Source organism: Erythranthe guttata, chromosome 7 (genome assembly GCF_056151865.1).
Source record: "Erythranthe guttata isolate IM_541 chromosome 7, IM_541, whole genome shotgun sequence".
NCBI classification, from domain to species: domain Eukaryota; kingdom Viridiplantae; phylum Streptophyta; class Magnoliopsida; order Lamiales; family Phrymaceae; genus Erythranthe; species Erythranthe guttata.
In genome coordinates this window covers 10,007,503-10,022,112 of record NC_142539.1, presented here as the reverse complement: position 1 = coordinate 10,022,112, position 14,610 = coordinate 10,007,503, and the positions used below count along the sequence as shown (strand labels likewise).

At 38.0% G+C, this 14,610-nt stretch overlaps 2 protein-coding genes and 1 pseudogene across 3 annotated transcripts in view; 1 reads left to right on the top strand and 2 right to left on the bottom strand.

The window, feature by feature from the left end:
• LOC148769176 (uncharacterized) overlaps positions 1-14,610 on the top strand; it is a 98,155-nt gene that overhangs the window by 73,014 nt on the left and 10,531 nt on the right. The window lies entirely within an intron of this gene.
• On the bottom strand, positions 6,893-8,994 carry LOC148769178 (uncharacterized; annotated as a pseudogene). The gene is made up of 8 exons (XR_016031978.1): positions 8,895-8,994; positions 8,728-8,737; positions 8,362-8,486; positions 8,198-8,276; positions 7,977-8,063; positions 7,730-7,792; positions 7,448-7,622; positions 6,893-7,197 (listed from the first exon to the last, which is right to left on the bottom strand). The product of XR_016031978.1 is annotated as an uncharacterized LOC148769178 (transcript).
• Positions 9,199-10,430, bottom strand: LOC148769177 (putative RNA-dependent RNA polymerase 5). The gene is made up of 3 exons (XM_088820276.1): positions 9,851-10,430; positions 9,532-9,751; positions 9,199-9,430 (listed from the first exon to the last, which is right to left on the bottom strand). The coding sequence occupies exons 2-3, from the start codon at positions 9,702-9,704 to the stop codon at positions 9,199-9,201; spliced, it is 405 nt and encodes a 134-aa protein (XP_088676402.1). The 5' UTR covers positions 9,705-9,751; positions 9,851-10,430.

Sequence of the window (14,610 nt, the reverse complement as noted above, 5' to 3'; positions counted from 1 at the left end):
CCTTTTGTAGGTCCACGATGAACAGCCCAATACGGAATGGACTTGGAGGTTCGGAATTCCTTGAAGCGGAGAAACCCAGCCGCATCAAATGGCGCGTTAAGATGTCGATTTTTCAACTTCCTATTCTGTAACAAGCAAAACACTTTTGGGACGAGCAGGTGTTCCCCTCCATTGCCCTATCTTAAAATCCGCTGCAGCACCATAGGGGTATTACTTCGGCTATTTCAAGACATATGGGGCAGACCTTGGTAAAGAAAGCAGCCCAAAACCTCGATCAGAGATATCGGAGTAAATACGAGAAGATGGAAAAGTGAGTCCGATAATCGGTGAAGGTACAAAGTGGTTTAAATTTTCATGAATTTTGGGGTGCTGGCATACTCCTTTTGTTCACGAGTCTCCTGATTGATTTCCTTTAAGCTCGAGGAATAGGCACATTGAGTTTATCTGATTATGAATGAGTATTAACATGTGTGCGCTGAGAGAATTAGTTGTTATGGATATTGCATATTTCCGATGATAAGAGTGAATTATTAAAATACCAGCTGTTTGGTTGAAAATCAACATCTGGTAGTCCAAAGGGCGCATATACCTAGGAATTGCATGCCTACCATATGTTTGAGAAAATGCTTGTGATGATTTTGGTAGCACGCCTCATAACGATTAAGTTGCCTGAAGTGGGTTCGTTGTACTTGAGCATATCAATGGATAATCATCTGGCTCTATGAATATTTTCGTGATTTTAGGATTTAATTGATTCTTATATGAGATATTTTGATTTGGTAATTAAAGCGAGCAATAAGTACTTTTTTGGCAATGTATTAATTCTTGCATGAGAAATAGAGTTACATGTTGCTACTGCCCTTTCAATTGAAAAAGGAGAAAATCAGATAAGAAGCTCAATCCCTCAAGCTCAGGGTTATCTCTCCATCGGGATTTTTAGAGTGTTCGGATGCTCGTTTTATAAATCGAATTTATCTTACAAGAGTTGGACCTTTTTCTTATGGTTCTGCAAGTTTTAAATATTCGAGACGATTAGGTGAATCGATTATTAAGAAAGAGCTAGAGAGCATATTTGTTTTTTACGACGACTTCAATACATCTCATAACTTATTTGCTATGGTTAATCAGTTTGTTGATTGTTTTGGATTTCTTGACCTCGATGCCGTAGACCGGATTTCTGGAATTTACATAACAGGGTATGGAGTTGCAGGAAGATCTACATGACGATGGCTGAAAAAATAAAATAAAAAAGCACATAAAAATTGAGCATTAAGCTCCTGAGCTAGCATGCTGAAAGGTTGGAAATTTTGAGGGATTTCTTGAGTCTGCATGCGAGGTCAATTCTTACAACTCGAGTATGTATCTTAAAATTACTTGAAGTTAAAAGCTTCTTTCAATGATATTGCCAGGTTAGTTTATAAGATATTATGACGAATTTTAGTATTCTTCTCGAATTGTGAATAAGTTGCCGGCATGAAGTATGTGACTCGATTAATATCCTTGGAAACCTGTAAGATTTTTGATCATTTAGCAAGAGTTGAATATCTGAAATATTTTGCTGAAAAACCTTTTAATCGAGAAATCATAGTTAATTATCTTCGTGATCCGCGTAAACTTGATATGATTTGATTATATGGGTTGACTTTTCTGGATTAAGTCCATATTTGTTTGACCACTTAAATACACCTATTTAGAATTGAACTTCTAAGGAATATAAAGGTTCCTAATTGAGATTAGCATGATAGTATTTGCAGCGGGCTCGAGAATTTTTATAGATACATGCATGATCGTTTCTAGACTTTGCTACAAATTATTTAGTCTTATAACCTCGCGCGATTTGTCTAGGAAATAGAATTTATGTCTATGATTTTCGAGAAATAGTTTTCGTGGAGCTTGGATTAATACCTTTGGGAAAGGTAATTTATGATTTTTCTGGAATATGAATTTTGCGGATACTTGAACTTATGCTTGTCGAGATTAGGTGTTTTTGTAGCTTGATTATCAAACCATGCTTTTGTGCTCGTCAATGCTTTCTAGAATGAATCTCCTTTAATTTTTCAAACAAGTACGATTATACATGAAAGTTAATCATAATAAGATTTTTATTCGATTTTAATGTTGCGAGCAGCCATGAATTTTCCCAAATGCGAATTTCATTTTTTCTCGATAAGGGCTTGAATTCGTTTTGCTATTTTTTCCAAGCATGTTAGATCTTCGTTATGAGCAATTAAGAGGAATTTATTTGTTTATCGCGTATTATCTGTACATTTGTTAGTCAATCATGACCATGGTACCGAATTGAATTCTTGATGGAGCTCGCTTACTGCGGGTAAGGTAATTATTTTATAAAAGAGTAACTGCCTCCAAGGTTTTACACCGAATATGCGGCAATGCATTTCTTGTTTGTGATTTGATTCATGATTTTTTATTCGTTTTCCGTTGGGTGTAGAGTAGAATGACTCTAGAAAGCTAGTCACTTGGCGAGAAGGATTTTGAAAAGATGATATCTCAAAAGAGCTCACGGATTTAGACATTTCTCTTACTTGCGAAGGTATCGGAGCTCGGCTTTCCTGGCTACTCTCTATCTCTGATCACTTGCAGGTAATTTCCTTAGAGCTCGAATGCATTAATCGATTCCGGACCCTTGATATCCAAATTTATCTCTATAAATCGGTGAAGTTAGTTTATAAGTACATATTTCCATTAGCTACAATGTTTTCTACTTGGAGAACAATTCGAGCATGAAATATATGGCTTAGGTACGAGTCATGATTCACATATATTTGAGTTGATCACGTATAAGTACTTCCTAATGATAACGAGTTTTAGCATTGAATCTTTGTGATATTTGGAAAGCAAACGAATTTGAGACGTTATAAAATATGCTTATCACTTTAGTTGATTGCTCGATCGATATTTACGAGTCATTATTAATGATGATTTGGACCTTGCTAGTATACTAACAATGAACAGGGAAAGCTAGAGACTTAATTTGTTGTGTGATGAATATTCTTGGTCTTCAAGTTCGCCGATTGGATTGGATGACTCAAAAAGCTCGAGGTTTACCATATTTCTTGAAGATTGATTTCTTAAGCCTAGAAATCGAAAGAATGCAACCCGACGTTTATTCGACAAGATTTGGTCGCCAGTCAAGTTTGCAAGCATTTGCTCAACTGAATGAGAAGGTTTTGAACAAGATGAGTTTTTTGCTAATTGGCACTAGCATGTTAAATCGTCATTATAAGTAATTATGTTCTATTTACTTTAGTGATCACATAATATCTATTGAATTTGATTAAGTTCTAAAACCTCTATGTGATTTTGGAAAAATCGAAGTATTTTGGGAAGCACGAGCTTCTCATACTTTAGATAACAAGCACGAGCTCGTTAAAAATGAAAACCTATCCGAGTACACGGGTAGCGAGCCCGAGCTAATTAAACCGAAAAAATCTATCCGAGTACTAGGGTAGCAAGCACGGGCTCGTCAAAACAAAAAATCTATCCGAGTACTCGGATAGCGAGCCCGAGCTCGTTAAAATCGAAAATCTATCCGAGTACTCGGGTAGCGAGCACGAGCTCGTTAAACGGAAAAACTATCCGAGTACTCGGGTAGCGAGCACGAGCTCGTTAAACGGAAAAACTATCTGAGTACTCGGGTAGCAAGCACGAGCTCGTCAAAACGAAAAAACTGTCCGAGTACTCGGGTAGCGAGCACGAGCTCGTTAAACGGAAAAACTATCCGAGTACTCGGGTAGTGAGCACGAGCTCGTCAAAACGAAAAATATGTCCAAGTACTCGGGTAGCAAGCACGAGCTCGTTAAACGGATAATTTATCCGAGTACTTGGGTAGCGAACACGAGCTCGTGAAACAGAGAATCTATCCGAGTATTCGGATAGCGAGCACGAGCTCGTTTAAAAGAAAAAATCTATCAAAGTATTGTGGTTGCGAGCACGAGCTCGTTAAATAGGAAAAAATAATATGAGTATTCAAGTAGCAAGCTTGAGCTTGTTAAAATGAAAAATATACCCAAAGATTCGGATATCGAACCCGAGATCGTTCAAATGAAAACTATGACCAGAGATTCGGATAGTAAGCCCGAGATTATTAAAATGCATGAACTATTCAAGTATTCTTGAAGTGAACACGAGTTCATTGAAATAAAATAAAAAGTTGTTTGATCATTCAGATATTAAGCACGAGTTTTCTAGAAAAATAAAGTATATCAAGCATTTTGAGAGGAGAGCCCGAGCCCGTTAGGATGTAAAAATCTAAGCAGTCGAGAAGCATGAGCTACTTACTTCACGACGGCGGGCATAAATTACTGGTCATCGAGTAGTCACACCAGATAAAAGATACGTTGTCTTTTTATAGATAAATGCATTTTACGAGGAAATAACTAGAAGAGGGAGTGGGAAATAAGAGCATCAACAAAGACTACACACCAAGAAAAAATGCAAAAAACGTAGTAGGTGGGTTAAGAAGATTTCGCATACTCCAAGCCGACCTATTCATACTCTCGCGTTCAACTTGGAGTGGGGGCTAGTTGATCCGGCCAGATTTAGCACGACCCAACAAGGCAAGGCCCAATTGAATTGGTCCATGCCCAATTGAATCGGGCCCATGCAGAAAGAGGAAATAAAGCCACGAGATATCCGACGAGCAGGAGATATCCGGCGAGCAAGATCTCTCCGACGAGCAGAATGCCTCCGACTGCCTCCGACGAGCAGTATAACTCAGGCGAGCTGGAGATATCCAACGAGCAGGATCTCGCCGACGAGCAAGATCTCGCCGACGAGCAGGATCTCTCTGACGAGCTGGAGATATCCGACGAGAAGAATCTTGCCGACAAGCAAGAGATATCCGACGAGCAGGATCTCTCCAACGAGCATACCTCCGACAAGTAAGACCTCGCCGACGAGCAGAAGATATCCGACGAGCGGGATCTCTCCGACGAGCAGAATGCCTCCGACGAGCAGAATAACTCAGGCGAGTTGGAGATATCCGACGAGCAGGATCTCGCCGACGAGCAAGATCACGCCGACGAGCAGGATCTCTCTGACGAGCTGGAGATATCCGACGAGCAGGATCTTGCCGACGAGCAAGAGATATCCGACGAGCAGGATCTCGCCGACGAGCAGGATCTCTGACGAGCAGAATGCCTCCGACGAGTAGAATAACTCAGGTGAGCTGGAGATATCCGACGAGCGGGATCTCGCCGACGAGCAAGATCACGCCGACGAGCATGATCTCTCTGACGAGCTGGAGATATCCGACGAGCAGGATCTTGCCGACGAACAAGGAATATCCGACGAGCAGGATCTCTCCGACGAGGAGCATACCTTCGACGAGCAGGAGATATCCAACAAGCAGGATCTCTCCGACGAGCAAAATACCTCCGACGAGCAGGATCTCGCCGACGAGCAGGATCTCTCTGACGAGCTGAAGATATCCGACGAGCAGGATCCCGCGGACGAGCAAAAGAGATATCCGACGAGCAGGATCTCTCCGACGAGCAGAATACCTCCGACGAGCAAAATAACTAAGACGAGCTGCTAGCTTAGAGTAAGAAAGAAGAATTTGTGGCGGCATATATGGTGAGTGGTTGAGATTGGAAGTAAGAGAGAGAGAGAGAAGAGTAGGGTTAAGAGGTGGAGAAAAATAAAACATAAGACAAAAGGAATGAAAAGGTAAAAAAAATTGAGTTAGGGCATCTCCAACCTTAAAAGCTAAAAATGGACATGTTATAATTTTTTTTAGCTTTTGAACAGTGGTTTAACAGGCCATTTTTTTTTTATAAAAAAAAAAAAAAAAAAAAAAGGTTTAACAGGCCATTTTTTACCACCACCTCCAACGACATCATTTATAATTTACCATTTCATTAATTTTGTTATTTGAATATATATATATATATATATATATATATATATATATATATATATATATATATATATATATATAACATTCGATTTTTTTTTCAAAAAGTGAAATAAATATCGAAAAAAACTGAAGAATAAGAAATTTGAGGAATAAATGGATTTTTCTAAAAAAACAAATTAGACTTTTCTTAAAAAAAATCCAAAAATAATAAAAAATATTTTGTTAAAAAAACAAATCAGAAAAAAATTCGATTTTTCTATTTTTCCGAAAAAAAAAAATAATAATATTTTTTTGTCGATTTTTTTTCCGAAAAAAAACTTGTGCGAAAAACTGAAGAAAGTGTTAGAGTAGGTGACCAACAAGCCAACATGTGGCTGTGGTCTTTCGTATTTATTATTGTAATAAACGAACCTTTATTCGTATTAATGATAAAACACCTTGGCATTCTATATCTTTGTCCCTTTGTCACAAGCATAGATATAGTCCTTACAGTTATTATAAGTACTAGTAATTGATCGTTAGGATCGTGAGATATTTACACTAGGCCAAAATGGTCGACTGGCGACGAAATTTGGCGACGAAAATGTATATTTGGCGACGTTTTTTTACTGTTTGCGACGAATTATTTTCGTCGCCAAATCCTACAAAAAAACGTCGCCAAACGCACCGTCGCAAGGTCTGCGACGAAAAGTCATTTTCGACGCCAACTTTGGCGACGAATGTCATAAATCGTCGCAACTTTCGTATTTTCTGGAAAAAAAATGTTTTTTAAATATTCGCGACGGATCCTCTACTTTCGTCGCTACATTTGCGAAAATCTTTGCGACTAATGTCCTTTTTCGTCGCAAGACCACGAGTTATTTGCGACGATTTGTTTTGTTTATTCGTCGCTAGTTACTACAGTTTCAGTTTGCGACTATTTTGTATTTTAGTCGCAAGTTTTTTTTTTATATATATAAATTCTGGTTTATTTATTTTTTCAATTAACAAATTCAACCTGTATTCAGCAGTTGTACACAAAAAAAAAAAATACACTTATATCAAAAATATTAAAACCAATTATACGGATTAAATATCAAGGTAGCACAAAACATAAATTAAAAAAGTACATAAAAACTTAAAAGCATATGATGTAGTGTTTCAAACTTTTATTCAAAAACCAAACAAAGTTCATCCCTTTTTATACTCTTTGTGGTGGTTGCAATCTTAATTCCAAGCCCTTTGCTTTTTCCGAGCACTTATTCTATCGCAATTGAGTTGGACGTGCTTTCGTCACTTCCATCACGAATTGTCTCATCGTACACTCGTTCCAAATCAGCCTGAAAATGATTAAGTACACTTGTTTAGCAAAAAATTCGACAGCATAACAACTAATAAATGAACATCCCCAAAAAACCATCCATGTATGCAACAACTTAACATTATTTAAAACAAATATTCATATCCAAATATCTCAACTACGTACTAATTTAACATATCAAATAATTTACATATGATAAACATGCGACAACAATAAACATAAATAATTAACATACAACCAATTGAAGAATAAAATTGCATTACACTTACCGAAATGCGAAGTTGTTCAGGAGTGGAAATAGAAAGAAATTGATCCATAAATTATAGTTTTCAGGAAATGCCGAACATGTCCTACTACATATTATTATTCACTTCGGTCAGACGTTTGAATTCCATAGTGCTTGAAAAATTCTCTGAATCCATACGGACTGAGATCGTTGTTGAACTGGAAAAAAAAAAGATATATCTCAAATATTTGTTTTTTCGTATAATTTAAAATAGATGTGTAGTCGTGTACTGTATGGGATGATGGGAACAACTTCAAACACTCACCGGTAAAACTCTGACGGAGTATTTTGTGATATTTAGATCAACAGCCTTTCCTTGATTAGTTGCCTGTGTCATATAATAACAGATGCTCATTACATGCTAAGATCGAAGTACGATAATCCGATTCACCCTAATTTAAAATCTCTCAATTAATTTGTCTACATAGTTAATATAAATAACGATTATCTTCCAATCGAAGAGGCACTCGCACATTTGAAGTTGAATATTGGTAATAAAAACCAACTTTTACCTGTTCTGGGCTGTGAAACATTTCTATAAATGGATATTCTGTCTTCTGCCGTGTAATACAGAACCCCGGATACTTTGGGCACTCAACCTAAGAAACAAAAAACACGATAACTATGCCAAAAAATCTTAAGCTAAAATCAACAAGTTTTACTATAGTGTAAATGAGATGTTTTTATCAATCAAGAATAATATCATGTAGCACATGCCAGCGAGATGACTTACGCGCAAAAATTTGACATGTGGATCGAACTCTGCAGCGGCTTCCTCCAGTACTTTGTCAAGAGGTTTCGTTAGGTTACACCTGCAATTGCAAAAGACTTGAATACTGACAAATAATTACACTAATTATGAAAATAAAAACGAAGAAAAGTGAGTCGAACAGTTACTTGATTGTAAATGCAACAACCACAGGGTGACCTTGGTGAAATGAAGGAGCTGGACGAACTCACGTTCTGAGGTGAAATGAATAACTTTGGACGGTCCTAGATCCTTTGGGTAGCCAGTATAGTACCTTCGCGTTTTTACGGCGATTCATATGAGAATATGGTTAATCGAGTGATCAAATAACAAGGGAAATTGAAAAATATTGAGTGGCACTAGAATTAGATTTAAGTAACACACCGAAGTCCCGAATAAAAAAATCAAATTGATCACAAACTGCATATTAACAAATTGATATTATATACAAGTATCGTAAAATATCATAGCCAGAAAGCACCCCGGAACAAAAAAAACATCTAATTGGCTCTAACCAACTCATGACTAAATTTATCCAAAGAAATTACAAATCCATAATAACTAATCCGCGTATTTGATAATGAATTTCAATTCCTCAACCCTCGTTTTATAATATTATTATGGATTTGAAATTCACTCTATAGAATCATTTCAGCGAGACCGTGATTCAAGAAATGTTCACCTTTTCTCGGCACAAAATCGTTTTTCAAAGCGTCGACTCTATCATATATTTGACCCAATACAGAGGAGGAGTGATAGCTTAATTCGGACCCCTTTTCCATAGTTGAAAAAGTTCGTTTTCTAACTCCAAATCTGAAAACTCCTTCGGATTTTTCTTCTTCGAATCCGGTGCTGACAAGACACGTTTCCACGGTTTACTCGCTTTAAAATATTTCAACAGTTGAAATGTTTATTATACAACAAAGTTCTCTTATTTTCGCAAACATTATTTTCCGTAAACAAATAAAGAAAATGCTAAAAAGATCTCAAACCTCGGGATTTCTAGAAACCCAGTACATGTCTCCATCAAAATCAGCAGTCGCCATTTCGTAAGCTGCTGACGTGGCCCCTTTGGTCGAAAAGAAAACACCATATTTAGCATTACCCACAAACTCTTCCAATTCCTTCATGTAAACAGCCTCCATAACATGAACCTCCCCAAAGTGCATTCCCGGATTTCTGTACACCAACACCTTCCCCGATATTTGCCCGTTTCCACTACAAAACATCACACGCATGCCGGGGTAAAATCGTAATTTTGGAACAGAATATTCCCAAGAATCTAAAATGATTCTGTTTAGTACTTGTTACACACATACAGGATAACACAAACTTCATCGTTGTTCAATATAGGGTCAGCTGTCCCCATCAGATAAAAGCTTTCGTTGAGCGGTATTTTTCCGGTTTTCAGTTTTGTTTTTTCGCCGTTTTCGAGATTCGACAGACAAAGTTGGAGGTAGGGTTCGTCGAGGGGCACCCCCGAACAAATCATTCTTTGTGCCAAAAAGCCATAATCTAGTCCAGCATGGTTGGATGCAACTGCAACGAGAATACGTTTTTTTTAGAAGAAATAAAATACACATTTATATATGCTATATATTTAGGAAACATTTTACTATATGATATTTCGATAATTACCTCTCAAAGCTGCACGTCTATTGGTGTACACATTTCGAGCATCTTCTAAAGTGTTTGCCACCAAATTTAGAAAGAATTCTTGAGGAACACCGCCATAGCTCAAAAGTGCAATTAAATATTTCGAAAGACAATTTCTGCCTTAACATATACAAGCTTTTCAACATAAACGAACAAAGATTTAAAAAAAAGGAAAATTACCTTGAAAGGAGGGCTGTCGGCGACGGCAACGGCTGGCGACGGCAACGGATCGGCAGCAGGCGGTGGGATGACGGCGGCGGACGGCGGAGAGCAGCGGCAGAGAGATGGGCTGACGGTGGAAAGCAGCGGTGGAGAGCAGCGGCAGAGAGATGGGCGGAGGAGAGCAGCGGCGGACGGCAGACGGCGGAGAGGAGCGGCAGCGGCAGACTGCGGCGGCGGAGGCGGAAGGGGAGGACCCGGCGGAGGGGGGGCGCCGGCGGAGGGGAAGATTGAAAGAGAGAGAAATAAATTGGCGGAGGGGAAGAATATCGGAGAAAATGGGGAAAAGGGGATTAGGGCCTGACTTCTAATTCAATTTGTTGCGACGATTCCTAACAAATCGTTGCCAAGTCAGATTTAAACGAATCTCATAGCGACGTTTTAACGCCTTTCGTCGCAAACCAAAAAAAAAATATATATAACCTTGCGACGTTTATGTTAGAAACGTCGCTATAGAAAAGCGAGATTTTTTATATAATTATTTTGGCGACGACTAATACACTATCGTCGCAAATAATAATTATAATTCTTTTAACAAAGTATTTTACTTGCGACGAATACATTATTTTCGTCGCGAAGGTAAAAAAAATAAATTGCAAAAAATATTTTTCGTGCGTCGGTTATATAAAAACGTCGCTACGAGAGTGCTTTATTAATTTTTTTTCCCCTTTGCGACGATTTAGTGACATTAGTCGCAAAGGTGGCGACGATTACGTTTATCGTCGCGAGATATTCCATCGAAATCTTATTTTCCGATATCTTGCGACGTTTATTAGTCAAAATAGTCGCAAACTAGCGACGATTCCGGAATCGTCGCCAACAAAAACGCAAGTGAGCTGTTTTGGCCTAGTGTTACTTAAGTATTATAACTGTTAAACGTGTTCCTAGTCGAAGGGTTACGCCACCAATGAGGATATCGGCCTTTCCCATTAAGACTAGCACTTAGTGTATGTGTACTGCATCTCATCAGTAAACGGTATTGTGATATCGGCATGCATAAGTGGGTGCTCGTAAGTTGACGAGTTGATTGAACTCCCTCACCCTAGAAATCTCTAAGTGGTTCCCAATAATCGAGTAGAGATATCTACGGTATAGTTGTACACCATTAGTCCTTATGACCTAGACATCACCGTGACTTCACTAGAGGACCAGCTGTATCGTGACCTGTCCCTGAGTTCCACCGAGGACCATCCCAAGGGCCAGTGTTCGTGCAGTCCGAAATCTAGTGGGAGGTCTGTGCATTATAGTCGGGGATTCGATCGCTAGAATAGTCTTGGATGTCCTGTGTGTTCTGATAGTTTGTAATCATTCTAAGTCTCTGGCCAGAGCTGACTAAGTGATGATTAGAGAATTCGATTCTCTAAGTCATGCACGTGACGATTACAACACTTGGAACGATCGCACCGTCATCGAACATATAAAGAGGTCTCGATGAACCAATGCCTCTAGTTCGATCGGGACATATGTATCGAAGGGACCGTACTGTACGTTAACTATATCTGAAGGTTCTTGCAGGCACTTCATTTGTATCTAGGGAATCATGACGCGTAGTTGCTAGACGCCAATCTTGATTCGTTGGGTGATTAAGGTGAAACGAGCTTCATCTTAATCGTAACTCTAAGGGACGAGTTTTGACCACAAAGAGTTGTGGGCCCACGGCTAGCTTACACCTGAACCATCGAGGGTCACACTGCTCGTGCACATGAGATCTTTGAATAAACGGTCAGAGATAAAATAGTTTATCTTTGCATGATTGGAAGTCAATATGATTGGATCCAACATTCGTAATTTGGAATTATGAATGAGAATGAGAAAAGGAAAAGAATAGGCGAACGTGTTAGTGAACTTTCTAAATCGGGAAGTTTCCAAATTTAGAAAGTGCACTGAACTAGGGTTTCCACTTTTGGAAAGTTGGAAAATGAGAGTTGACACTCGTAATGACGAGGATATTATAATGATTCCGAAAATGTAATTGTTGCAATTTTCCGATCAGTGAATTGAGAGAGACGAGCAAGTAAATGAACTAACGAGCTTAAGCTGTTGGGCCCAGTCCAACTTAAGCCCGTTAGGGTTTTATGCAAGGGACTATAAATACTTGATTTATAGGCCTTGCACAAACATACACGAAAAACCCTAACCCTAGCCGTCCCCCTCTCTCTCTCGGCCTCTCTCTCCCGCGGCCACCACCGCCGTCAACGCCGCCGTTTCGCCGGAATCGGCTGTTCATCGGCCGATTGCTTTGGTAGTTTCTTTCCTTCTTTTTTCTTCCGTTTTTCTAACTATTACGTGTCTAGTGCCACGTGTTTAGTAGATCGAAGTATACGAGGTGAAATCCGAGAGGAGGAAGATCGAAGATCGAAGAATCGAGGAGCAACACACGAGCCGAAGCCGCACGCAACCCCACGCGCCGCCCGAAGACCGCGCGTGAGATACACGCGCCGCCGTGGCCGTCTCGCCGCTGCTGTCGCTGCACCGCTGCTGCCCTGGATTGTACGGATTGGTTTCCGTAGCAATCTCGACTTGCTTAGCGCTCTTACCTCACGCTTCAAGAGGTAAACACACGAATCCCATGTTTCGATTCGTTTACGTTTAAACTAAATTCATGTTTGCGTTCGTATGATTTTATGTGATTATGTGTAATCGTTTTAATCGTTGCGAGCATGTTAGTTGGTTTAAACGCGAGCATGTTAATTGGTTTATTCAGTTAAACATTTTAGCATGTATGTTGTTTTTAATTTCGCTGGAAGTGCAAAGGTACGCAATTAATTGATTTAATTTATCGGGCATGTGCTTATGTGCTTTAAAGTTGTTTAAATCGCATAAAATTTTTGTTTTCCGCTGCGTACACGTGCCCGAAACCCAACAGAAAGAAGTTCTAAAAATAACAAAAAAGAATTTGAAAAATAAAGTAAAAAAAAGAAATATTAAAAGAAAGAAGAAAAAACTATGTACAATAACAAAGGGTAATTCGGTCATTTTTTTAGTAATTGAGTTGATATCAAGGAATCCAAACATTAAACATTATTAAATAATGAGGAGATAAAAAATTCAGATTTTGATAACAAATATCTTATAAAATAGGAGCTATTAAACAAAACCCCTTTATTGAATTTTGAGTTCACGTTAAATCCATTTTTTTAATTGATATTTGATATAAACCCAATTAACCCAAAATACTAAAATGGACCAATAAAATGGAAAAACAATAAAAAACGAATCTTGTGATATATGCAAATCTCCCCCATTTTTAATTACACCACAATCTCCTCCGAAAATCTTGCCCCCAAATCTCGCTCACACTCCACCCACGAAAATCTAGCTACCTACCCACACACCGCGAGTACCCAATAATGGAGATCCGTCGCTGTTGAGAGGATGAAGATACAAACAACAACAATATAGCATTAAGATTTTTGTCTTGTTGCCATTGTTCACTGTAATCATTTGCACGACAAGATGGTTCGAATCATCCTCGAAAATTAAGTAATTAGTGCCCACTTTGTTTTGATTTAAACCAATTAGTCGAAAACTACAAGTAAATTAAAAACCACTCTGTAACAACATCATAAAAGACACAGTTTGTGGATTTAATAATTAAACACACCATTTATTTGCAGAGTGTTTTTTCATGTGTGGCTTTTAAGAATATATGTATTGTTTTTGTATTGTTAGCATATGCAGTTTTAGTATTGTTTAATGGATATCAACTTCATAAAAGACGAAATTTGAAAACCACTATGTATCAAACATGTTGATACGTATATAAATTATTTATCAAATTAATCCAGTTATGAAAATATGAAAACCACTCTACGTACAAGCGATACATGTATTGGAATCAAAAACCACTCTAAAATAATTGAAAAAAACCATTTTCCCGCTCAGATAAATGGGAAAGAGTTTTAACGATTAGAATTCCCACTACAATGAAATAGTATTCCATATTCAAGGAGCAAGATTTGTGGGTGTGATTGAGAAAGTGATATTAAGAAAAAATATTATGTATATTTATGTTCAGCCATAAGATACCTTATAATAAGGTACGAGCATAATAGTGATACTTAATTATTTTTATTAATAAAAGACGTTTTGGATTTATCTTAAAAATACAAAATAAATTTGTTCTCATTGTAATTGCACTTGTATGGGGAGGGGTTTTGTCAAAATTTTCTGTAAAATAATAGGCCTATTATTTTATTGGGAGAATTATCTTATGTTGGCTAATCTTATCTTGACAACCAATCAAGGCTTTAGTATATATTCTTCTGATAAATTATATCACAGGTTGAGAGCGCAAACTTTTCTTCTTATCAATTTGTCGTATATGAAAATGATGTGCATGTTAAGGTTTTTTCTGGTCAAAATAACATTAATGTTGCCCCTAGACTGCACATTTTGAACTGTCTTTACGTCCAACCGAGATGCCAACTATCTCGATGAAAATGGTTGGGGAAATGGACCGTCGAACAAAGAGAATATAGTAACCCAGAAAAAAGAGACATGGTATTGTAGTTAATATTTTG